Here is a 27703-nt window from a genome sequence, read left to right on the forward strand (position 1 = left end):
CCTCAAAAGTGAGTACAACAATGGGTGGATTCATCCATCCCCTCCCCCGCCCATCCCCCTCACCCCATGCTCTTGGTCTGTAAGGTGGGATTGGAAGATTTTCTCCTTTTCAGGCTCGTCCTCATCTGAATCTTCATCTGCATCGTCAGGGTTGGCCTGAAGTTCTGCAAAATATAACAGAACAGACAAATGGTTAGTAGCAGAGGAGGGGGCATGGTGGCATGAGTAGGCTCAGGCAGCAGGCTGATTTGAAGGACCATGATGAATGATAGCACATTGCATCAACTCAAGCGTAGCTGACGGAGACATCTCTATGAACCAAAGCATGGCTAGACCGCCCAGTACTTAACATTTAGCAAAGCCAGACTGTGGAATTTGCAGGACTTACCCTCTCCCTTGAGTGTGGGCCCAGCTTGTGCAGTGGTGGTTGCTTTTTTCCAGGCAGGACCCATCAAAGCAGCAACCCTCTCGTCAGTGGGTGCAGATTTGCTGGGTCTCCTCCTGATCGAGTTCTTTCTCGTTTGTTGTGTGCTACTTTCCTCTGCAAAGATGAAAATAAAACTTTTTAGAGAGGGTGTCTTTCTGCTGGGTGGGACATATACAGCCGGTCACATTTACATTATAATTGCAATTGCATTGAATAAATGAAAATATCACTTACACTAACTACTTGACCAAGGTCCTGCCACTTCTTTTTGCACTGGCCTCCAGATCTCTGGGTGGTCACCATTGCGCAGTAATCTTTTGCAAGTTGGTTCCAACGTTTCTTCATTTCTTTGGGTGAAACTTTTATGTGACCTCAGCTGGTGTCCAGCTCCTGACATCTGGCCTCAATCACAGTAACTAGTGCCTCCACTTCATCCTGTAAGAAATTCTTGGCCCTTGCACGTGTTGCAAACTCCGATTTTTCCAATGTTCTCACACAGCACTCAACATTCTCATACACACAACTGGCACTTTAAAAATGGCCAATTGCAGACGGGGATCTGTACTGCGCGCCCACGTCAAAACCGCCAATTTTTTTATGCGCACACGCAGATGGTGTGGCATCGTTTTTTCGGTACAGACAGCAGGCTGCACCCCGCACTGCGCTCCCCTCCCCCCCCCCCACCCCCGATTCAAGTGGACAGGCTGCGCGCCACCAAATTTGAAAAATACAGCAGGGAAACTTGGGACAAATATCTTTGGAGTATTTCTGGCCTAGAAAAAAGGGCGTAAATCTGGCAATATGCAAATAAAGGATGCTAAGAGGCTGCAGGGTGACTTGGACAGGTTAGGTGAGTGGGCAAATGCATGGCAGATGCAGTATAATGTAGATAAATGTGAGGTTATCCACTTTGGTGGCAAAAACAGGAAGGCAGAATATTATCTGAATGGTGACAGTTTATGAAAAGGGGAGGTGCAACGAGACCAGGGTGTCATGGTACATCAGTCATTGAAAGTTGGTATGCAGGTACAGCCAGCGGTGAAGAGCATAAATGGCATGTTGGCCTTCATAGCGAGAGGATTTGAGTATAGGAGCAGGGAGGTCGTACTTGCAGTTATACAGGGCCTTGATGAGGCCACACCTTGAACATTGTGTACAGTTTTGGTCTCCTAATCTGAGGAAAGCCATTCTTGCTATTGAGGGAGTGCAGCGAAGGTTCAGCAGACTGATTCCCGGGATGGCAGGACTGACATATGAAGAAAGATTGGATTGACTAGGCTTATATTCACTGGAATTTAGAAGAATGAGAGGGGATCTCATAGAAACATATAAAATTCTGACGGGATTGGACAGGTTAGATGCAGGAAGAATGTTCCCAATGTTGGGGAAGTCCAGAATTAGGAGTCAGAGTCTAAGGGTAAGGGGTAAGCCACCAAGATGAGGAGAAACTTCTTCACTCAGAGAATTGTGAACCTGTGGAATTCTCTACCACAGAAAATTATTGAGGCCAGTTCGTTAGATATATTCAAAAAGGAGTTAGATGTGGCCCTTACGGCTAAAGGAATCAAGGGATATGGAGAGAAAGCAGGAATAGGGTACTGAGGTTGAATGATCAGCCATGATCATATTGAATGGTGTGCAGGCTCGAAGGGCCGAATGGCCTACTCCTGCACCTATTTTCTATGTTTCTATGTTTCAAATGTATTGAACTAGCGCAGTCGGACAGCATAATAGAACTTAATCATTTATTTTATTTTATCATTTAAAAAATGCTCATTGATGTATTTAAGGGTGGTAACCTGGTGCAGTTTTATTAATTCAGCTGAAGTTGGGTTTATCACAAAAAATTATCATTTTTAATAAAATTGTCCAGTCTTCCACGGATGGGGGGGAATTTTAATCACAAAAAACAGTGGGTCAGGTGGGAGGATAAAGTGCTAAAAATCCTAATCCCAACCCCAACCCATCCATTTCCGGTTTTAACGGGGGTGGACGGTCAACCCGCTCCCAGGAAGTGGGTTGGCACTTTAAATATTATAATTAGGCTGCGTTATAATAATGAGCCTCCAATCCCCAGCCTTCCTATCCCCCAATCTCTGGCCCCATCCTATTCGCAACCTTCCTAAACTGCCGCGCCGCACCCCACCTCCCACCCTGCCCCGCAATCTCTGGCCTCCTCCGATCCCAGGACTTGCTACCCAACCCCTGCTCACTGGTCCCTGGCCTTTCTAACTCCCCACCCCCACCCCTCTCCACTCGATCTCCAATCCCTCCCTCTCTCCTCTCTGCTATCCGCCCGACAGCCAGCCAGCCTCGCAATTTGGCTGGTTGTGGGCAGGAAACTGAAAATTAAAATGTTAATCAGGCCCTGCTGTTAAATTCAGCAGGGCCTGAGAGAAACCGGTTCTCCTGACTGAATTCCAGGCCCCTCGCTCCCTATCCACGTCCAAGTTAAATATCTGGCCTGAAGCTGATTTTAAATCATTAAAAATGACTTTAAAAAACGATATTTTCATTTCTGTACACTAATAGGTGTCTGAGTAAATTAAATAGTTTTTGATGTGTTAAAACTTTTAAAATGTGCCGACTAGTGCCTGTTCAGAAGAACAGGTTAAAAATAAAACTGCAGGAAGAGAACAGGATGTTAGCGGTTTAGAGTGTTGGCTGATTGTAGCCGACTGCCTGTTTTTCCAGGGCAGGCAGGTTAAAAGTCAACTCGATGATGTCTGACCTAACAAGGTATAGTATTCACCAATTCACATGGAAGCTGGAAAAACTAGTGGCATGCGCAATACTGTGGAAAGACTTGAATAAATCAGTTTAAGGGGGAAAAGTGGATTCTGCACTGCATCACATAGTGACGGATAGGACAGTAGGTGTGAGCAATATTTATGCTGAATTCCTCAGAGCTATTCAATGCAAAAGGTGATGGAGTAGCAATGGTCTTAGGGGGCAAAGCGTCCAAGCCCGAATGGCATCGGAAACATGTCCAATGCCACATTGGTTTGGGCACCGGTGGCTATTTAAAACGAGCATTAGGCTCCTTGAATATGCTAATAAGCCCAACACCTGTTTGAGCACTCAAACCTGAAATTAGTTTGCCTCGATCGCTGCAGGTGGGCTCCTCTCAACGCCACATTAAAACTGTGTTCCACAGTCAGACACCGATTGCCTGTCCACCACCCCCCCCCCCTCACACACAACCCCACCACCCCATTGACAAAAAGCAATCTCCTTAGTCGTTTTTTGCAGACAAGTTAAATATAGATGAGGAAGACCTCATTTCAGGTCATCCATCCAGAAAGTCCCGACACTCTCCCATTTCAGCATCTATTTTTTCTTCAATCATTTTTGACAATTTGGGGGAGAAATTGCCCCTTTTTCAGAGGCCCGCTAGCACCTGCGGGAGGCACTATTCACCCAGGGGTGGGGGCGCTACCGGTTCCCGGGAAATTGTCAGCACATCATGGAATATGTATAAATATGTATACATATTCCATATCTATGGCATATGTCTTCACACTTTGTATGAAGAAGAACTTACTGATGTCCATGTAAAATTTACCAGCCTAGAAATTCGTCTCTCAACATAGGCGTTATCGGATCGGCCTCCGGTTTTACACAACGCCTGATACTCAGTTCTATCAGGAGCTGCGTATAGCGGGCAGCTGATCCAATACTGCCTGTTTTGCGCCACCACCCAAGACGAATTTCTTGGCCAGCATTTACTTCTTTGAATCTGTGTCCTTGTGTCCTATTCTTGCAATTTACTTTCATATATTTCAGAATTCTTTACTATAACGTTTACTATAATATACCTCTAAGATTACCTCTTTGACTTCTTCTTTTAAGGCTAAAAATTTTTAAGTTTCCTTCTTTTTCTTCATAACTCAGACAACTGAAAAGAGAGAGTAACTTTTTGAAGTGCTTGCCTATAGCGAGATAATTATAGTCAGTGATTTCAATGGATGAAAAATTAAAGTCAGCCGCCCCGTGATTTTCCATGTGAGCTATCTCACCATGGGCAAGGACTAGAAAATTTTAGACTGAGGGATCAGCCCTGACACTCTTCTATGCATGGCCTCAGATGCTTGAGTGTTTCCCTTACAACTCATGAAGGTTGTGTCTGACTAAGTTGATGGAATTTTTTGTGGAGGTAACCAAAAGGGTCGATGAGGGCAGTGCGTATGATGTAGTGTATATGGATTTTAGCAAAGTTTTTGATCAGATACCACATGGCAGACTGGTCACGAAAGTAATAGCCCATGGGATCCAGTGGAAAGTGGCAAGTTGGATCCAAAATTGGCTCGGCAGCAAGAAGCAAAGGGTAATGGTTGATGGGTGTTTTTGTGACTGGAAGGCTGTATCAGTGGGGTTCCGCAGGGTTCAGCGCCGGGTCCCTTGCTTTTTGTGGTATACATATCAATGACTTGGACTTAAATGTTGGGGCTATGATTAAGAAGTTTGCAAATGACACTAAACTAGGCTGTGTGGTTAATAATGAAGAAGAAAGCTGCGGACTGCAGGACGATATAATGTACTGGTCAGGTGGGCAGAACAGTGGCAAATGGAATTCAATCCGGATAAAAATGTGAGGTAATGCATTTGGGGAGGTCTAACAAGGCAAGGTGTCATATCTTCAAAGAGCACACAACACACAACCTTTAAGATGGCTGCAGGTTCCGGAGACTTCTGACCTGCTGGTCAGGTGACCTGCTCTTTATTAAACAGCAACAACTGCAGTAACACACGCATCCACAGTGTGGAGCTACAGACATTACATAAGGGAATACATATTAAATGGTTCGACACTGAAAAGTGTAGAGGAACAAAGGGACCATGGAGTGCAGGTCCACAGATCCCTGAAGGTAGCAGGCCAGGTAGATAAGATGGTTAAGAAGGCATATGGAATACTTGCTTTTATTAGTCGAAGCATGGAATACAAGAGCAAGGAGGTTATGCTTGAACTGTATAAAACACTGGTTAGGCCACAGCTGGAGTTCTGGTCACCATATTACAAGAAAAATGTGATTGCACTGGAAAGGGTGCAGAGGAGATTTACAAGAATGTTGCCTGGACTGGAGAATTTTGGCTATGAGGAAAGATTGGAGATGCTGGGTCTGTTTTCTTTGGAACAGAGGAGACTGAGGGGAGACCTGATTGAGGTGTATAAAATTATGAGGGGCCTGGATAGGGTGGATAGGAAGGACTTGTTTCCCTTGGCAGAGGGGTCAACAACCAAGGGGCATAGATTTAAAGTAATTGGGGGGAAGTTTAGAGAAAATATTTCTTCACCTAGAGTGAGGTAGGGGTCTGAAACTCACTGAAAGAATGGTAGAGGCAGAAACCCTCACCACATTTAAAAGACACTTGGATGTGCACTTAAAGTGGACTACAGGGCTACAGACCAAGAGCTGGAAAGTGGGATTAGGCTGGATAGCTCTTGGTCAGCCGGCGCGGACATGATGGGCCGAAATGACCTCCTTCTGTACTATAAATTTCTATGATTCTATGAACTCAGTAACAGAATTAGACACAGTACTCAAGGTGTGGTCACACTAGTGCACTTTAAGCATGACTTCCTCTCACTTGTACCGTACTATTTTAGCTATTTAGTTTAGCTTTCTGTTTACTTTGTTGATTGCTGCTTGAGTTATGTTGGAATGGGAGGAAGTGCTGAGAGGAGTGCCCCAGGGATTGGTATTGAGATTGTGATTGTTTCCAATTTACATTGATGACTTAGAAATTCAATGCAAAGTGGTCAAAATTGGCAGAGGATGTCAAACTAGGAGGAGCAATTCAATCCATGAATGCAGCTCTGGAACTACAAAATGAGTAGGGCAAAATATGTAAGTGGACAAAATAATGGCAGATGAAATTTAATATAGATAAGTGTAAATTACTGCACATTGGAAGAAAAAAAGTGAAATATTACTCTGCAAATGGTGCCCAGAAAACTGAGTGAAATCAAAAATGTGTTATAGACTTGGGGATGGAGCTTTTGTATCTTTCCATTAGTTTTGCACCCAGATTCCAGTGCAATCAGACAAACAAACGCAAAAGATCGGGTAATTTTAAATGTAAACAGTAAGGGGTCGAAATTCGGTATTATCCCAATTGGGGACGGTAACTGAGATGAGGCAGGACTTCCTGTGCCCGGCGCGGAAGTCCAGCCCCGGCCGCGAAATTGGGGGTATCACCCCCAAGAGGAAGTAGAGCGCAATATTGGGCGTTCTACTTCCTCTTGGGGGTGGGACCACGGCAGTAAGCACACGAATTTTCCAGTGCTACAAGGCCAGTCTGTGAAGCGCAGGCTCGAGCACTGGTCCCAGCTCTTCTGTTAACGGGGAGGGCTTGCTGCGAGCTCTGCAGTGAGGCGAGGAGCCTCCAGTATGCCACCGGGGATGCGGGTGCCGTGAACACAGCCCGGCACAGAAGCGGAGTGCCGGGCTACACCATCGCGGCACGGACCCCGTGAAATATACCACTAAGTCAGCTGGAAAAAAAATAACGCCGTACACTTCCCCTTTACTTTTCACCCAGAGTGCGGCCCGGTTCACGACCGGCGAGGCTGGTGATGGCATCGCCCACGGCAGCCTCATATGGCATTGTCCAATTTCTGCTACGGGACGAAACAGGTGCTCTGCATGCCAATGATGTCATCATCGCCGGCGCAGCGGCGTGGGACATTATCGGCGGGAGTGGAGCGCTGCCGGGTTTGCACTGCCACTAACTCCCGTGAAATTCCATGGGAGCCGGTAGCGTCCCCACCCCCCTGTCAGTTTCAAGTGAGCAACTGACCAGGGGGCATACAGATGAAGCCTGAGCGTTAAAATCTCCTGAGCCTCAAGCTGCTGCAGTCAGAGAGGGTTTGTCACTCGCCTCAGCCCCCGCCCACCAGATTCTCGGTCTGTGTTAAATTCGCGGCCCATCTCAGTAAAATGCTCTCCAGACCCAAGGATACTCTCTCCATTTTGTTCGAGAGCACCAGACTGGTCAGTCATTGATAATAGCCTACAGGAAGCCCTTTGAACATGGCTGATAACAGACTTAAGCCAATGGAAAAACAATTTACGATCACTTTGTGTAATTTTCGTCCTTGCATATGAATACAATAAATTGATCAAAGTTCAACTACCTAATAACCCTCTTGGCCTAACAATGCACCAAATCATAATCTACCATTGCATCAGCTCTTGAACTCTCCGAAGTGGCTTCAAATACTGCTTAAGGTGACAGTCGTACTCTTCCCTCTAAATCACAAACTTGTGGGTTTAAGTCTCATTCAAAGTAAGTAAACTGATACTTCAGTGCACTGAGGTAGTGTTGCATTGCCAGAGGTGATGCCTAGATTATCTGTCTCTCCTTTAATTGTGATGCATCTCCGGCAGGGCAAGACCTCCCTCCATCCCCAAGATGCTACCCAACCCCAGCAGTATTTGCTTCCACAAAGTCATTAAAAAGAGGAGAGTGTGGTGGTCTAGTGATTATAACACTGGACTAGCAATGCAGAGGTCACAAATTCAAATCCCACCATGGCAACTTGTGCAATAGTTGCAAAAATCGAACTAGATCACTGAAATCCTTCAGGGAAGGTGAACCTACCACGTCGACCAACACATCACTGCAGTCCCACACTATGTGGCTGACTTTTATTTATCTCAGGGCAAATAGGAATGGGCAATAAATACTGCCTTGCCTGTATTGGCCATATTACAAGAACAAATATGAAAAAGGAAGTTGGTTTTGCTGGCCTCTGCCAGGTGATAATGAGAGTCTTGGAGTGGAAATATGCTGCGGCAGGTCCCAAGGGTTTACAGTAGCCAAAGAAAGAGATTGCCTACGTAAAATTGTTGTTCAAGATCTTTGAATCTCAACCTTCCTTGGTGGGATCTATGCATGACACTGCTCTGAATGCACTTGCATTCTCCCTTTAAATGCTCTTCTCCTTTTGGGCTGAGGTTCCCTCCATCCACGTGAGCACTGGACACCAGCACCTTACTATGCAAATGGCAGAAAATAAGGCATTTGACTGCATTAGGACAGGCGCATTTGATGCTGCTGGGATTTCCCTCCATATCACATGGGGAACGGGGATTGGGCTAAGCACATTTCTAGCTTGTCTGCCCTAGATTCCCTGAGAGATCAACGAGATGAGGGCAAAAAAATGTTCAAACATTGTTCAGGTGAGATATTAACCGAAGGCTCCATCTCTTTGAACAGGTGAACATAAAAGATCTCATGGTACTATTTGAAGAAGAGCAGAGAGTTCTCCCTGTGTCCTGTCCAACATTCCTCCCTCAATCAAGACCATTAAAACCACAGTAACTGGTTATTCATCTCATTTGCTGTTTATGGAACTATGCTGTACACAAATTGGCTGCCACAACAAGTGACTGCACTTCAAAAAGTTACTCAATGCATGTAAAGCACTTTAGAATGCCCTGAGGATATAATAAGGTGTAATCTAAATGGAACTTCTTTCCTTTGTCTTTAAAGGTCATTTGTTTCTGTCTAACAGTCTAAAGGCGTTGCTTAGTGGTTGAGCAGTTAGCAAGCCATAGCTTCATACATCAATTTCCCAGCTTATTCATCCCTCACCTTAATGGCCACAAATGCACAAACACAAAAACGATAATTAAGTTGAAAGAAACAACTTAATTTTGACTGTTCAAGCACAAACAGAGGACAATATTCACTATCACTGATTTGTAACTATATATGAAAATATAATGTCCAGAGAACTGAGAAACATAAACAGTCACGTACTGTGATAGCTATTACCAGAAACAGAAAACATATTTTACTTTAGGTATCTGAGTAAAATTGCAAAAACTTACTATTGCTCATATGTGATCAACAAACATAAAATCACAATTGTTTTGAAGGGACAAACTTAAAACTACTACTTTTCCCTTCCTCTAACCTTGGTTTGAGAGGCAAGAAATGTAAAAAATTTTATAAACGTGAGTTTGTAGAAAAAAAAGAATGTTGGTGGTGAAGGTTGAACATGTCCTTTTGTTTCCAGTCAATAAATTACCGAGCTTAGTCTGTGGACCTTTCGAAACATGTGGATCGGCACAGAAGCAGTATTGTAGCTAACTAAAATAGGGTATGATAAAACTAACTTACAACACTTTTAGAATTTCCTTTTTATCAACAACAGGACCAAAAGAAGCTATGAATAAAACACTCCTACCTTTTAAAACGTAAAACAAGCTGAAAAACAGGGCGACAGTGACTTTTAAAGCTCCCATTTTTCTGTTGCTTTTATGCAGAGAGCTTGACTGAAAAGTACTTCCCTGGGACTTGGTGTGGTTTTCCAGTGGAAAAAGTGTATAAATATATGGGTCTGTGCTGATTATTTCTGGTGTTTCCTTTCAAAGAATAGGAGGAAGTAGCAGGAAATCACAAGGGAATTAACACCATAGACCATTTGCTTATCTAATGCTCTGTTCTGATTCACAGGGTGTGGGAATCTTACGTCTAAAAATTCACAATGAATTGGCACCATTTTACTTTAGTTGAAGGCCGGCTCCAGAAACCCTTTTTAAAATTATCAACAGCACATTAGTACAATCTCTATTCTATATTCCAAATTTTTCAGAGGTTATTTTATTTTTTAAGTCTATTCTGAAGCAGAATACATATATGATATAACTACAGAAGAAAGTTTCCAAATAAGCATAATATTGTTGGGAAAGTAAATTATAATTAACACTCTGCTTTCTTTCCCTCTGTTGGATGTGACTGGTTCTTCTTTGCTTCTCTCTCTTTCGCTGAAAACTCTTATCTCATGGTACTTTCTGATGTTTATTTACTCATTCTCAGGACTTGTTCTTGTCAGCGACTTCCCTTTTATACTCACTTTTCTGTTTTCCATTCCATTGTGCTTAAATCAAAAAATAGCTACTCCTTCAGCTGCACTGCACTGCACAGAGGTTTGGCAGGCACTGAAGTGTGGGGGAGCGGGACTGGCTGAGGTGCTCTTGCAGAGAGCCGGCTCAGGCTCGACGGACCAAGTGGCCTTCTGTGCTGTAACCATTCTATGATTCTCATCATCATCATCATAGGCAGTCCCTCGAAATCGAGGAAGACTTGCTTCCACTCTAAAAGTAAGTTCTCGGCTGGCTGTACAGTCCAATGCAGAAATTACAGTCTCTGTAACAGGTGGGGCAGACAGTGGTTGAAGGAAAGGGTGGGTGGGGAGTCTGGTTTGCCGCACGCTCCTTCCGCTGTCTGCACTTGATTTCTGCATGCTCTCGGTGACAAGACTCGAGGAGCTTAGCGCCCTCCCGGATGCTCTTCCTCCACTTTGGGTGGTCTTTAGCCAGGGATTCCCAGGTGCCGGTGGGGATGTTGCACTTTATCGAGGAGGCTTTGAGGGTGTCCTTGAAACATTTCCTCTGCCCACCTGGGGCTCGCTTGCCGTGTAGGAGTTCTATTGGTTCTATCATTCTATGATCTCATTGAATGGCTCAATGGCCCACTCCTGTCCCTAGGTTCTTATGTAAATGGGGTTTTCGCTGGAGTTACACAGCCGATCGGGAGAACCTCCGAGGAAATTCTCAGTGAATATTTCATGGGTAAAGTTTCACACAAGATAAAATAAAGCATTCCAAGAAAATCAGCAGACACTGTAAATGGACTGGGTATACACACTATTTTGCCTGAAGGCTGTGGCAATGACCAAGAACAAATATTTCGGTATGCTCTGGATCAGTATTTCTATTCTGGTCATTTTGGCTGCTGTAAGCAGAAAGCAACTGGATGAAAAATGGTTATAAGAAACAGAGTTGGAAATAACATTCTAGCAATGCAAAAAATAAGGTCTAAACAGCAACCAAAATGAGCAGATAATGCAATATAATAAAGCATTACAATTAACTTTCCAATCAACAATGAACAAGTGATACCATTCTAGAGGTCAGAGCATCCACATGCATCTGTTTCAAATGGATAAACAGTGCAGGCTTTGAGAAAATCACAGCATCTGACATGGGACCAATTTAAATATTTTTTGAATGTTTAAAGAGGCTAGTGCTGTGAATTGCCTTTGTGAATTGTGTGCCTGATCTCATGACTCAGCTCATCCTGAGAGAAGCTCTGCACTGTCAAAATCGGGGTTGTAAATCTTTTCAGGGCTTGGCATCAATTCTCAGTCACGGCATAAGAACATAAGAATTAGGAGCAGGAGTAGGCCATTCGGTCCCTCAAGCCTGCTCCGCCATTCAATAAGATAATGGTTGATCTTCTACCTCAACTCTACTTTCCTGCACTGTTTTCATATCCCTTGATTCACTTAATATTCAAAAATCACTTAACAGGCTGAGAGGTAGCTCTTTTTGGCAAATATAATTTACCCATTTCATTGAAACAGAGAAAAGTTGGCTAGCCTTACTGTGACAAATTCCCTGAGGCCATTAAATGTTTTCTGCATCTCCTCCCTTGTTCTTCTTTGCAAACCGTCTGCAAATGCACTTGCAATACTGCAACAGAAAAGAAAGGTGTTCTGCGATTTTCTCCAGGTATTTCTTTTAGCGTGTATGTACCCTATTTCTTTTCGCCAGCAAAATGTTTCAGCTTGCAATTTCCTCACCAGCCAACAAGAAGTGCAGCGTCTTTAAATAGTAGCTATAGCAGTGCACAGTTTTCTAGCCCCCACTGATGGAGAGCTCTTACCAACAGTCCAATATGGGCTGAAGGCTCACTATGAATATTTAACTGAGCCAACATAGAGGAATTGTGTGAGGTCAGCAATGTAGGATTTTGGTAAACGCCAAGTTCAGTGGCTGGAATATATACTCTGTAATTGCTCATATTTATACATTTTGAAACCTCATAATTAGAAAAATTTCTAAAGCTGCAATATATGGTTAAGAAGACATACATTCATCTATAAAATGAATTGCTGTAGGAGTAATGTGGTGAGAGTACACAGCTCATAAATGTGGCTTGTGGTGCCCAAGCACAGTAGTACTTCAGGTGTTCAGGCCATATATTATTGGACATAAAAGCCTGAGATTTACACTTTTTCAATGTATTGAATGCAGAATAGTGCAGGCGGGAAATGCCTAGAGTACTGGGAGCTTGTGCACCAACTCATTAAAGCCACGGATACTACGCACATTAGAGAATGTCACCATAACACAGCTGAAGAGTCTGACAGTGCTCCAGCAACTGAACATCCATTTCAAGCATGCTGTTCAGGAAAGTCCGCTTCAAAAATTAACATAAGCAGTGCAGGGCGATCCTCTATTTCTTATAGGTCCTTCTTTACTTTACAGATCACCTTGCAGGAGACTTTCAGTGCCTGGAGATTGAGTGCTCCACCACATTTTTTTTTTAAATGCCAGTACTTGTGGCACCCGGCAGTCCAGTATTCAAGCCACATGGTGCTCCGAGCACATCATTTGCTACATGCCGGGAATGCTAAAATATGTTTTATGAACTGAGCTCACATCATCATGCGAGGTCAGTTCATTTGGTCACAAGTGCAGGTGCATGTAGCACTTAAGGGGCAGTGGTCCCTGTGGCTTTGAGCCTGAACTGCATTTTTTGCACTGTCAGCTACATTTGCAGACTTTTAATTTGAAGCTTTTAACTATAAAGTTTAATATAAAATGGATTCCTTTACAAAATGGATTCCTTCACTAGCTCTCGATGTTGATCCCTAACCATATGAGAAGTCTCTATTTACCCACTTTCTTACTCTTTCAGGAGTATCTACAAAAGGGGTAATAGAGGAAAAGGATTTTATATACAATGCATTGCTTTAGAAGTGTAGTCACTGATGATATGTAGACAATCAAAAGGGTACATACACTCTTTTTAAAAAAAAAATGAAATGATCTTTTTAAGCAAAAATAGTCTGTAATGCAATTTCATTTCTGCATTAGTCTCAGGAAAATGAGAAAATGATGTCGTCATTTCCTTACCAGACAACTATAGGAGCACTATACACGTCTGAAATAAAAACTCTCACCAAGCTAAATAAACTATTGCGTTATTTCATGTAAATCAGCTTCCTTTCTAAATGCATTATGACCTCAGTGTTCAGATATTGTAAACTGCTGAACAAGGAAATCGAGGGCATTTTATGCAAAGTACATTTCAGACATTGTCACTTCAAGCTGGCCTCTTTAAATATTCTGAGGCAGCCACGGAAACATCGCACTTTGGGTTTAACATAACATTCATTTAAACATTCCTGGTTGGCCTGATTTCCATAAAATTATCAAATTATGGGGATGAGTCTGTGACCCTGTCACAGTGCCAGTGCCTTTGGGTGTCCTGTGCACCATTAGCATTGATGCCTGACTGTGTGAACATTTGAGAGGTCAAGTTATTTATCCTCAATGAGCAATTGAGGCAGAGATCATTGCCTCTTTTAAGGAAAAGGAAGATATTTGAAGCAGAGGAAGACACAAGTGTTCAGATTAGGAAAAGGGGAGGTGCAACGAGACCTGGGTGTCATGGTACATCAGTCATTGAAGGTTGGCATGCAGGTACAGCAGGCGGTTAAGAAAGCAAATGGCATGTTGGCCTTCATAGCGAGGGGATTTGAGTACAGGGGCAGGGAGGTGTTACTACAGTTGTACAGGGCCTTGGTGAGGCCACACCTGGAGTATTGTGTACAGTTTTGGTCTCCTAACCTGAGGAAGGACATTCTTGCTATTGAGGGAGTGCAGCGAAGGTTCACCAGACTGATTCCCGGGATGGCAGGACTGACCTATCAAGAAAGACTGGATCAACTAGGCTTGTATTCACTGGAGTTCAGAAGAATGAGAGGGGACCTCATAGAAACGTTTAAAATTCTGATGGGTTTGGACAGGTTGGATGCAGGAAGAATTTTCCCAATGTTGGGGAAGTCCAGAACCAGAGGTCACAGTCAAAGGAGAAGGGGTAAGCCATTTAGGACCGAGATGAGGAGAAACTTCTTCACCCAGAGAGTGGTGAACCTGTGGAATTCTCTACCACAGAAAGTTGTTGAGGCCAATTTACTAAATATATTCAAAAAGGAGTTAGATGTAGTCCTTACTACTCGGGGGATCAAGGGGTATGGTGAGAAAGCAGGAATGGGGTACTGAAGTTGCATGTTCAGCCATGAACTCATTGAATGGCGGTGCAGGCTAGAAGGGCCGAATGGCCTAATCCTGCACCTATTTTCTATGTTTCTATGTATAGGGAGAGAACAGAACAATGGGATGTGTTTTGCTTTGCTCTGTCACTATTTGTGCTGTAAATTTCTATGAATCTGTATGTATGCAACAAAAACAAAAAAATACAGACTATTTAAGACTGTGCTTATTCTTGAAAGGGTAGTTGTATTGGGATGTTTAAATAATGAATGGAATGAACAAAGTAGATAGGGGGAGGCTCTTGCTTCTAGGGGAGGAAGGAGGAAACACGGTAGATTTTTGACTCGACCAACTGGGCATTAACCATCACCTGGGCAGAGGGGAGAGTGGAAAATCTGGTGCAGAGGATTGCACATCCCTGACAGAACCCTGACATAATTTCCATTTAAATTAATGCAAAGAAAATCGGGATTGTTCTCTAACAGGTATGCGCCCAGTTCTCCTCTCTGTGCTCCAATGAACTGATGCTAATGCCCAGATGGCAAGGATGAAAACCTATCCCACTGTCTTAAATTTAGATTTAAAATTATTAAAATCAAAATCCAAAAAAAAAGATTTTCTCACAAAAAAAATGTAAAATAATGTGTGATGTTGCAACTTAGGAAGTAAAAGTATTAAACGATTAGAGAGAGGGACAGAAAATAAGGATTATGAAGATAAAGTGAACTATGGCAAACAAAATAGCAGAGCAGGCTGGATGAATCTAAAGGCCTATTGCTGAGTTTATGTTATTCAGTTCAACTAGAACATTCACATATGGCCTGGATTTTACTGTTCAGACATACTAGCAGTGGGGGCTCCGATAACGTGTGGGAAACCCGAAAGTATGTGAAGGACATCTGGCAGTGGCTTTTTAACACAGTCACTGCATTAACATATCACTTCCGGGTTTCCCGACCAATTAGTGTCAGCAGGATGACAACCCGCTAACACGATTTCAACTCCATTATTAACATTTAAATTGAAGCAAATTAGGGAGGGAGTTCCAGGATTTTGACCCAGCGACGGTGGGAAGGAGAAAGATGTGTTGCCATGGAAGGTAGAAGGTCAAAGGCTGTGCCCTTCTTCAGCAACGCCTCCCTGAATGTGCTGCTGGGGACCGTGAGGGCCCGGAGGGATATACTAAGATGGCGTGGTTGGAGGTGACACAAGAGGTCAGCAGCAGGAGCGTGGTGTTCCTGGATACAATGCAGGAAGCGATTCAATGACCTAAGCAGGTAGGAAAGGTGAGAGCAATGTCACATTCAACTACATCCTTTTTTAAAATTCATTTATGGCATGTGGGCTTTGCTGGCTTGGCCAGCATTTTGCTGCCCATCCCTAATTGCCATTGAGAAGGTGGTGGTGAGTCGCCTTCTTGAACCATTGCAGTCTGTGAGGTGAAGATACTCCCGCAGTACTGTTAGAGAGGCAGTTCCAGGATTTTGACCCAGCAACGATGAAGTCAGGATGGTGTGTGACCTGGAAGGGAACTTGGAGGTGGTGGTGCTCTCATGTGCTTGCTGCCCTTGTCCTTCTAGGTGACAGAGGTCATGGGTTTTGGAAGTGCTGTTGAAGTAGCCTTGGAGAGTTGCTGCAGTGCATCTTGTAGATGGTACACACTACAGCCACGGTGCACTGGTGGTGGAGGGAGTGAATGTTTAAGGTGGTGGATAGGGTGCCAATCAAGCGGGTTGCTTTGTCCTGGATGGTGTTGAGCTTTTCGAGTGTTTTTGGAGCTGCACTCTTCCAGGCAAATGGAGACTATTCCATCAAACTCCTGATTTGTGCCTTGTAGATAGTGGAAAGGCTTTGGGGAGTCAGGAGGTGAGACACCCACCACAGAATACCCAGCCTCTGACCTGCTTCTGTTGCCAGAGTGTTTATGTGGCTGGTCCAGTTAAGTTTCTGGTCAATGGTGACCCCCAGGATATTGATGGTGGGGGATTCGGCGATGGTAATGCCTTTGAATGTCATGGGGCGGTGGATGATTCTCATTTGTTGGAGATAGTCATTACCGAGCACTTGTGTGGTGCGAATGTTCCTTGCCACTTATCAGCCAGAGTCTGAATGTTGTTCAGGCCTTGCTGCATGCAGGCATTGACTGCTCCAGAATCTGAGAAGTTGTGAATGGAACTGAATGCAATCATCAGCGAACATCCCCACATCTGACCTTATGATGGACGGAAGGTCATTAATGAAGCGCCTGAAGATGGTTGGGTCTAGGACACTGCCCTGAGGAACTCTTGCAGTGATGTCCTGGGGTTGAGATGTTTGGCTCCAACAGCCACCTTCCTTTATACTAGGTATGACTCCAGCCAGTGAAAAATCATCCCCTGGTTCCCATTGACTTCAATTTTACTAGGGCTTGTTGATACCACACTCGGTCAAATGCTGCCTTGCTGTCAAGGGCAGTCACTCTCACCTCACCTCTGGACTTCAGCTCTTTTGTCCATTTTTGGACCAAGGCTGTAATAAGCTCTGGAGCCAAGTGGTCCTAGCGGAACCCAACCTGAAAATCAGTGAGCAGGTTATTGGTGAGCAAGTGCAACTTGATAACACTGTCGACGAACCTTCCATCACTTTGCTGATGACTGAGAGTAGACTGATGGGTTGATAATTGGCCGTATTGGATTTGTCCTGCTTTTTGTAGCCAGTCATCATCAAAAACTTATATTTATATAGACCCTTTAACATAATGAAACATCCCAAAGTGCTTTGCAGGAGTATTATGAGACAAAGAATTTGACAACAAGCCACCATAAGGCGAAATTAGGGCAAGTGAACAAAAGCTTGGTCAAAGTGGTAGGTTTTAAGGAGCATCTTAAAAGGAGGAAATAGAAGTACAGAGGCAGAGAGCTTTAGAAAAGGAATTCCAGAGCTTAGGGCCGAGACAACAGAAGTCACGGCCACCAATGGTTGAGCGATTATAATCAGGGATGCTCAAGAGGGCAGAATTAGAGGAGCGCAGATAACTTAGGGGGTTGTGTGGCTGAAGGAGATTACAAAGATAGGGAAGGGCAAGGTCATGGAGGGATTTAAAAGCAAGGGTGAGAATTTTGAAATTGAGGAGGCATTGCTTAACCGGAGCCAATGTAGGTCAGCGAGCACAGAGTTGTGAGTGAGCGGGATTGCTGCATTTTGGATCATAGGGTAGAATGTGGGAAGCCAGCCACGAGTGCATTGGACTAGTTAAGTCTAGAAGTTACAAAGGCGTGGCTAAGGGTTTTAACAGCGGATGAGCTGAGACAAGTGCGGAGACGGGCGATGTTATGGAGGTGGAAGTAAGCGGTCTTAGTTATGCTGCGTATATGTGGTCAAAAACTAATTTCAAGATAAAATATGACACCAAGGTTGCAAACAGTCTGGTTCAACATCAGACAGAAGTTGGGGATAGGGATGGAGTCAGTGACTAGGGAACAGAGTTTGTGGTGGGGACCGAAAACAATGACTTTGGTCTTCCCAATATTTAATTGGAGAAATTTCTGCTCATCCAGAACTGGATGTCGGACAAGCAGTCTGACAATTTAGAGACCATGGAGGGGTCGAGAGATGTGGTAGTGAGGTAGAGCTGCGTGTCATCAGCATACATGTGGAAATTGATGCTGTGTCGTCAGATGACAGGATATAACTGGGCAGTTTTCCACTTTGTCGGGTAGCTGTGCTGAAACAACTTGGCTAGAGGCATGGTTAGTTTTGGAGCTCAAGTCTACAGCATGATAGCCGGGATATTGTTGGGGCCCAGAGCCTTTGCTGTATCCAATGCGCTCAGTCCTTTCTTGATATGACATGGGGTGAAGCAAATTGGCTGAAGACTGGCTTCTGTGATGGAGGCGACCTCAGGTGCCAGCAGCACTCTGCACGCTTGCAGAGAGATTTAAGGAGTCCATCTCCAGCATGAGTGGCATGATGTCACAGGCCTTTGCAATTATGTCTTCATCCATGGGAAGTATGGCCAACTGCACGAAGCATCTACCGTGGCAATTACATGAGTGCATCCTGGCAGTACAGCGGGACTTGGGGGTACTTGTGCAAGAAACACAAAAGGTTAGAATGTAGGTAAAGCAAGTGATCAGGAAAGCCAATGAAATCTTGGCCTTTATCGCAAAGGAGATGGAGTATAAAAGCAGCGAAGTCTTGCTACAGTTGTACAGGGTATTGCTGAGGCCATACCTGGAATATTGTGTGCAGTTTTGGTTTCCATATTTACGAAAGGATATACTTGCCTTGGAGGCAGTTCAGAGAAGGCTCACAAGGTTGATTCTGGAGATGAGGGGGTTGTCTAATGAGGAAATGTTGAGTAGGTTGGGCTTCTACTCATTGAAATTCAGATGAATGAGAGGTGATCTTTTGAAACATATAAGATTATGAGGGGGCTTCACAAGGTGGATACAGAGAGGAGGTTTCCACTGATAGGGGATGTTGTGTATCTGTAAAGCATGCACTCCCATGTTCCGCCACCAGGGAGCGCATCCCCTTAAGTCCCAAGGGAATCCCAGCATCCCTTGGGAGCACTGTATATAAGCCGGCTCCTAAGGCCTGTTCCTCACTCTGGAGTGTCTAAATAAAAACTGAGGTCACTGTTACTTTAACCTACCTGTGTGCAGTCTCATGTGTTAGGAACACAATAACTGGCGCCGAATATATGAATCCAACACAAAGATGCAGCAAACTGTGGGCATCCTGGAGAAGTTCTCGGAGGGTGAGGACTGGGAAGCCTATGTCGAACGGCTAAACTAGTACTTTGTAGCCAACGAGCTGGACGGAGAAGGAAGCGCTGCAAAAAGGAGAGCGGTCCTCGTCACAGTCTGCAGGGCACTGACCTACAGCCTCATGAAGAATCTTTTGGCTCCAGTGAAACCCACAGATAAGTCGTAGGAGGAACTGTGTACACTCGTTCCGGAGCATCTTAATCTGAGGGAGTGTGTGCTGATGGCGAGATATCGGTTCTACACGTGCCAGCGATCTGAAGGTCAGGAAGTGGTGAGCTACGTAGCCGAGCTAAGGCGACTTGCAGGACAATGTGAGTTTGATGGTTACCTAGAGCAAATGCTCAGAGACTTTTTTGTACTGGGCATTGGCCACGAGACCATCCTACGAAAATCTTTGACTGTAGAGACACCGACTCTCATGGTCAAGGTCACCTACGAGGGCACGGTGCATGAACTGCCATTCTGGATTGTGTCGGGCGATGGCCCCACACTGCTTGGAAGGAGCTGGCTGGGCAAAATCCGCTGGAACTGGGATGACATCCGAGTGCTATCACATGTCGATGAGGCCTTATGTACCCAGGTTCTTAACAAATTTCCTTCCCTTTTTGAGCCAGGCATTGGAAACTTTTCCAGGGCGATGGTGCGGATCCACTTGGTCCCAGAGGCACGACCCATTCACCACAAGGTGCAAGTGGTACCTCACATGATGAGGGAGAGAGTGGAAATCGAGCTGGACAGGCTGCAACACGAGGGCATCATCTTCCCAGTGGAATTCAGCGAGTGGGCCAGCCTGATTGTTCCAGTACTCAAAAGTGATGGCACAGTCAGGATTTGCGGCGATTATAAAGTAACTATTAATCGTTTCTCGCTACAGGACCAATACCCGCTACCTAAGGCAGACGGCCTATATGCGACGCTGGCAGGAGGCAAGACGTTCACCAAGCTCGACCTGACTTCGGCCTATATGACGCAGGAGCTGGAGGAGTCTTCGAAGGGCCTCACCTGCATCAACACGCACAAGGGACTGTTCATCTACAACATATGCCCGTTCAGAATTCAGTCGGCTGCAGCGATCTTACAGAGAAACATGGAGAGCCTACTCAAGTCGAGCCGACAAAGCGATTGGATCAAGTAGGGCTGCAGCTGAAGAGGTCGAAATGGCAACAGAAGTGGAGTTTTTGGGGAGAAAGATCGCGGCGGATGGCATTCGGCCCACAGACGCCAAGACAGAGGCTATCAGGAATGTGCCCAGGCCACAGAACATCACGGAGCTGCGGTCATTCCTGAGACTCCTCAACTATTTTGGTAACTTCCTACCGGGGTTAAGCACCCTCTTAGAGCCCCTACATGTGTTATTGCGTAAAGGTGAGAACTGGGTATGGGGAAAAAAACAAAGTGATTGCTTTTGAGAAAGCCAGAAACATTTTATGCTCCACCAAGCTGCTTGTATTGTATAACCCGTGTAAAAGACTTGTGCTAGCATGTGATGCATCGTAGTACAGAGTCGGGTGTGTATTACAACAAGCTAACGTTGCGGGGAAGTTGCAACTTGTCGCCTGTGCCTCCAGGAGCTTATCTAAGGCCGAGAGGGCCTACAGCATGATTGAGAAAGAGGCATTAGCGTGTGTGTTCGGGGTAAAAATGCATCAATACCTGTTTGGCCTCAAATTTGGCTGGAAACCGATCACAAGCCCCTCATATCACTGTTCACTGAAAACAAGGGGATAAATACTAATGCCTCAGCCCACATACAAAGGTGGGCACTCGTGCTATCTGCATATAACTATATCATCCGCTACAGGCCAGGTACCGAGAACTGTGCGGATGCTCTCAGTCGGCTACCATTGCCCACCACGGGGGTGGGATGACGCAGCCTGCAAACTTGCTGATGGTGGCACAGACCACAGACTTGTTGATAGTCATGGAAGCGTTTGAAAATGACAAATCACCTGTCACGGCCTGCCAGGTTCGGACTTGGACCAGCCAAGATCCTCTGCTGTCCCTAGTAAAAAACTGTGTACTGCATGGGAGCTGGGCCAGCATCCCCGTTGAAATGCAAGAGCTAATCAAGCCGTTCCAGCAGCGAAAGGACGAGCTATCCATTCAGGCAGACTGCCTGTTGTGGGGTAACCGCGTAGTGCTACGCAAAAAGGGCAGGGAGACGGTCATCTCGGATCTCCACAGCACACACCCAGGTATAGTAATGATGAAAGCGATAGCCAGATCCCACAAGTGGTGGCCCAGTATCGACTCTGACCTGGAGTCCTGTGTACGGCAATGCCGCGTGTGTGCTCAGTTGAGCAACGCGCCCAGAAAGGCACCACTAAGTTTGTGGTCCTGGCCCTCCAGACCATGGTCGAGGATCCATGTCGACTATGCGGGCCCGTTTCTCGGTAAAATGTTCCTGGTGGTGGTGGATGTTTTTTCAAAATGGATTGAATGTGAAATAATGTCGGGAAGCATCGCCACCGCCACCATTGAAAGCCTGAGGGCCATGTTTGCCACCCACGGCCTGCCTGACATACTGGTCAATGACAACGGGCCATGTTTCACCAGTGCCGAATTTAAAGAATTCATGACCTGCAATGGGATCAAACATGTCACCTCGGCCCGGTTTAAACCAGCCTCTAATGGGCAGGCAGAGCGGGCAGTACAAACAATCAAACAGAGCCTTAAACGAGTCACAGAAAACCTGCCTGTCCCAAGTACTGCTCAACCATCGCATGAGACCCTACTCGCTCACAGGGGTGCCCCCAGCTGAGCTACTCATGAAAAGGACACTTAAAACCAGACTCTCGCTAGTTCACCCCAACCTGCATGGTCAGGTAGAGAGCAGGCAACAGCAACAAAATGTAAACGATGGTCGCGCCACTGTGTCACGGGAAATTGATCTGAATGGCCCTGTGTATGTGCTAAACTACGTCCCAAGTAGATCGCGGGCACGGTGATACCTAAAGAAGGGAGTAGGATGTTTGTAGTCAAACTAGACAATGGACAAATTTGCAGAAAGCACCTGGACCAAACGAGGCTGTAGTTCACAGACTGCCCTGAACAACCCACAGCAGACACCACCTTTTTTGAACCCACAACACACACCCAAAGGATCAATGACACCACGCCGGACCAGGAAATCGAACCCATCACGCCCAACAGCCCAGCAAAGCCAGGCTCACCCAGCAGCCCTGCAGGGCCAACAACACGCCAGCCCAGCAAAGGCACAACCAACACACCAGAACAGACATTTGTACCGAGGCGGTCCACCAGGGAAAGCAAGGCTCCCAACCACCTCACCTTGTAAATAGTTTTCACTTTGACTTTCGGCGGGGGGGCAGGGGGTGTGGTGCAGTGATGTTGTGTATCTGTAAAGCATGCACTCCCATGTTCCGCCACTAGGGAGCACATCCCCTGAAGTCCCAAAGGAATCCCAGCATCCCTTGGGAGCACTGTATATAAGCTGGCCCCCAAGGCCTGTTACTCACTCTGGAGTGTCTTAATAAAGACTGAGGTCACTGTTACTTTAACCTCCCTGTGTGTAGTCTCATCTGTGTTAGGAACACAATAGGGGAGACTAGAACTAGAGGGTAAATCTTAAAACTGAGATGAGGAGAAATTGTCAATATCGCTCTATTTGTCCGATTAACATGTTGAAATTGACAACACACCTCTCCAGAGGGGTTTGCGCGCACACAATCTAACGCGCTGGAGTGAAATGTGGAAGTCGGCAGGTTGAAGACTGATTCCTGACACGCTCATATTTTTCCAGGAGTTCACCCCTCATCTGCACCCAAACCCATGCTAAAATTACCCCCTTTAGGGCCTAAATTAGAAAACATTGAAAAATAATCGGCAATACTGTACCTCAATGAACACAACTTGCAGTTGATTCAATTTCATATGTAAATATGGGAACTGAAATGTATTAACAACAGATACCATTTATCAAGCATTTAATTTTACAGTGTTTAACTTAGTTCTACTTTAAGTCTGTCAGATATCTTGGATCTTTCGTGTGACTGATCCTAGAAAACAAATCATCATTCATATATTTTCACATTATGGGAAACATGATCAGTTTAACCTTGCATCGGAGCATTGGTGACCAATGCACTCACGGTACCCATTATTAACATTCAGTCGATTCTAATTTCAGGATTACCTTTTTTCATTCCAGGCACATTTGCTTACAAATTCTCGGAAACTGGAGACACTGGATGATAAAACAGATAACAAATAGTTGGTTATGAAGCCATTTTAGCATTAAAAAGGGAGTGCATTTAGACGATTCAGTGGTGTTTTCAGCAAAGTAAATATTAGCTGTAACTGATGTAGTAATGCAACAAAATTGAAGGAAGACTTGGTTTTTCAATTGCTCTTTGGCACAATGGAACACGTTGATATTGGAATCCCAATGGTAAAGCAGTTACTATGAGAACACGATTGTTCAAATTGCTATTTGTTATTGCCAAATTCTTGGTACAGATTCCGTGGAGCCTTTACATTTTGAAGTATTGTTTACTAAACGTACTTAACTGTCAAAGATAAACTCTATAACCTCTCAGAGTATGGCGTGATACTGCCTTTGAAACTGACCACAAGTTCGGGGTTTCCCCAGGCGCTTGCGTTAAATCCCGAACTTGCGATCTGTTAATTTCCGAATGCGCATCGGCTTCGCTGAACATTTCACCTCCTCATTCAAGTCAATGTGCTGCCGAAAATTGGGCTAATTGCCCACCTACTGAGCACATTAATTACTCTGAAAATTACTCTGGTGCAAACAGGCACAGTTGCACAGTGTAAGGTGAGGGGGCGATGAGAAAATTGTATCAGTTTATGTTATAGCCCATAACAATGATGCACTAGTTCATGTTTGAGCCGATGCAAACTTTGAAGGAAACTTTCATTTGTTCGAGTTTGTGTCACCGCCTTTGCTACCTTTGGAAGCTTTGGTTTAATTATTTCCCAACTATTTAGATAGGATTTAATTCACTTTCATAGTTTCTTCATATTATCAGACATTTAAACTGCTGATTTTAAGATTATTTAAATTAGTCATAAGCTAATTAGTCTAATAGAAGAGAAACAAATTGAGACTGTAATTATAGATTTATCTTGCCATGGCCCAGAATTAAAGGGCCGATGTTAATTCAGCTGTATGTTCTTGATAAAATGCATCCTAATTGAGTTTTATGGTTTTAAGGACACCTTCAATAATAAGTACCTCCAGACGTTTCAGTGTCTGATTGAATTCTATTAATGTTGAAATATTGATTTGTGTATTAAATACTATTGCAATGTTTGTCATCATCATCATAGGCAGTCCCTCGGAATCAAGGAAGACTTGCTTCCACTCCTGAAGTGAGTTCTTTAGTGGCTGAACAGTCCAATGGACAAGGACTATGAGGAATTGTGTGCTCTGGTACGTGACCATCTCAAACCAGAAGAAGGCATCATCATCTCAAGGCAGTGCAGTAATCAAGGTGTTGTATGATGGTGTGGTTCATGATTTACCGTTATGGATTGTTCCAAGCAATGGTCCAATGCTGTTCGACAGGAATTGGCTAGAAAAAATCAAATGGAATTGGAACGATATCAAAGCGTTGTCGTCGGAGGATGATACTCCATGTGCTCAAGTGCTGAGCAAGTTCCCCTCGCTTTTTGAACCAGGCATCAGCAATTTCATGGGAGCCAAGGTGCAGATCCACGTGGACTTGGATGCAAGACCTGTCCATCATAAAGCTCGGGCGGTTCCGTACATGAGGGAGAAGGTTGAAATCAAACTAGACAGACTCCAGCGTGAAGGGGTCGTATCATCAGTCGAGTTTAATGAATCGGCCAGCCCCATTGTTCCATTGTTCCTGTGTTGAAGAGTGATGGCACTGTCAGCATTTGTAGAGACTACAAGGTTACGATCAACCGAGTTTCGAAACAGGATCAATACCCATTACCAAAGGCTGATGATGTGTTTGCAATGCTAGCCGGAGGGGGGGGAGGGGGGGAAGTCATTCACTAAACTGGATCTGACGTCAGCCTACATGACACAGGAGCTGGTTGAGACGTTGAAGAAACTTACGTGCATCAACACTCAGAGGACTGCTTATCTACAACAGGTGTCCTTTCGGAATTCGCTCGGCTGCAGCCATATTTCAGAGGAACATGGAGAGCCTATTGAAATCTGTCCCTAGAATCATCGTGTTCCAAGATGACATCCTGGTCACAGGTCGTGACACCGCCGAACATTTGAACAACCTGCAAGAGGTTCTACATTGTCTGGACAAAGTGGGACTCAAACTGAAACGTTCGAAGTGCGTCTTCATGGCACCGCAAGTCGAATTCCTGGGGAGGAAAATTGCTGCTGATGGCATCAGGCCTACGGCCTTGAAATCCAAGACCATCAAAAATGCACCCAAGCCTCAGAATGTGATGGAGCTGCGTTCATTCCTTGGTCTACTCAACTACTTTGGTAATTTCCTACCTAGATTGAGCACTTCATTAGAGCCACTGCACATGCTGCTAAGAAAAGGCGATAACTGGGTTTGGGGTGCATCTCAAGATAGAGCTTTTTAGAAAGCTGCTAATCTGCTTTGCTCTCACAAGCTGCTGGTACATTTTGATCTGTGTAAGTGTCTAGTATTGGCCTGTAATGCTTCGTCATATGGAGTTGGTTGCGTGCTCCAACAAGCTAATGAGTCAGATGAACTACAATCTGTTGCGTATGCTTCTAAAAGTTTGTCAAAGGCGGAAAGAGCCTACAGCATGGTAGAAAAAGAAGCTTTAGCCTGTGTGTATGGGGTTAAAAAGTTGCATCAGTACCTGTTTGGTCTTCAGTTTGAACTGGAAACAGATCACAAGCCACTCATTGCATTGCTTTCGGACAACAAAGATATAAATGCCAATGCATCATCCCGCATCCAGAGGTGGGCGCTGACATTATCCGCCTATGATTATGTCATTCGCCATAGACCTGGCACCAAGAATTGTGCCGATGCAATGAGCCGTCTGCCGTTGACCACACCGGAGGTGGAGACGCCACAACTTGCAGACCTACAGTTAGTTAGGGATGCTTTTGAAAGTGAAGGAACCCCTGTCACGGCTCAACAAGTTAAGACCTAGACCAGCCAGGACCCAATATTATCGGTTGTGAAATGTTGTGTCCTTAGTGGTGATTGGTCTGCCATACCCAAGCAAATGGGTGATGAGACCAAACCTTACAACCGTCGCAAAGACAAATGATCCATTCAATCAGATTGTTTACTGTGGGGTAATCGTGTTGCTATGCCTAAGAAAGGCAGAGAAATATTTGTACATGATCTACATAGCACTCATCCCGGTATTATCATGATGAAAGCCATTGCCAGGTCTCATGTATGGTGGCCTGGAATTGACTCTGATCTGGAATCATGTGTGCAGCAGTGCAACACTTGCACGCAGCTAAGTAAAGCACCAGTGGAATCGTCGCTGAGTCTGTGGTCGTGGCCACCTAAACCATGGTCCAGGATCCACATTGACTTTTTGCAGGTTCCTTCCTGGGAAAGATGTTTTTACTTGTGGTGGATGCATATTCCAAGTGGATAGAGTGTATAATCATGTCATCAAGTACATCCACAGCTACCATTGAGAGCCTTCGTGTCATGTTTGCCACTCGTGGTCTGCCAGACATCGTTGTAAGCGACAACGGACCTTGCTTCACTAGTCTGGAATTTCAAGAGTTCATGAAACTCAATGGTATCAAACATGTGAGGTCAGCACCATTCAAACCTGCATCTAATGGTCAAGCAGAGCGTGCTGTCCAAACCATCAAGCAGAGTATGAAATGCGTAACTCAGGGTTCACTGCAGACTTGCCTGTCATGCATATTGCTTAGTTACAGGACAAGACCCCACACACTTACCAGGGTCCACCTGCTGAACTACTGATGGAGAGGTCTCAAGACCAAGCTCTCTCTTGTCCACCCTGACTTGAACAATCATGTTGAATACAGATGTCAAAGTCAGCAGTGGTATCATGATCGTGCTGCTGTGTCACGTGATATTTCTGTTAATGATCCTGTGTATGTACTAAATTATGGTCAAGGTCCCAAGTGGATCGCTGGTACTGTTACGGCCAAGGAGAGCAACAGAGTGTTTATCGTCAAGCTCAAGAATGGGCAAACATGCAGGAAGCATGTTGATCAGATAAAGCTGCAGCACACGGATGAACCGAAACAGTCTGAAGAAGACACAATCATTGACCAACCAACCTACCCTCAGTCATCAGAGCACTCCGCTGTCATCAATGAATCTGAACTTTCAATCCCTGACACTCCCATCAGATTGGATACCCAGTCCCCAGTCATAACAGACTCAGAACGCTCACCCAAGGCTGGAGTTGAACTGAGACGATCAACTCGGGAGCGGAAAGCCCTGGACTGTCTCACTTTGTAAAAAGACTTACTAATATCTTAAAAG

General features: G+C 44.9%; 1 protein-coding gene across 2 annotated transcripts in view; it reads right to left on the reverse strand.

Annotated features, from left to right (window-relative positions):
- The window catches only part of LOC139263030 (endothelial cell-specific chemotaxis regulator-like), a 76975-nt gene extending 67213 nt beyond the window's left edge, over positions 1-9762 (reverse strand). For both annotated transcript variants that reach the window (XM_070878493.1, XM_070878494.1), the window contains exon 1: positions 9627-9762. In XM_070878493.1, coding sequence (XP_070734594.1) covers positions 9627-9684 — 58 coding nt within the window. In that variant the 5' untranslated portion in view covers positions 9685-9762. The remainder of the gene's footprint in view (positions 1-9626) is intronic.
- Positions 9763-27703: the final 17941 nt, after the last annotated feature.

The sequence above is a fragment of the Pristiophorus japonicus genome, chromosome 4 (assembly GCF_044704955.1).
Source record: "Pristiophorus japonicus isolate sPriJap1 chromosome 4, sPriJap1.hap1, whole genome shotgun sequence".
NCBI lineage: Eukaryota > Metazoa > Chordata > Chondrichthyes > Pristiophoridae > Pristiophorus > Pristiophorus japonicus.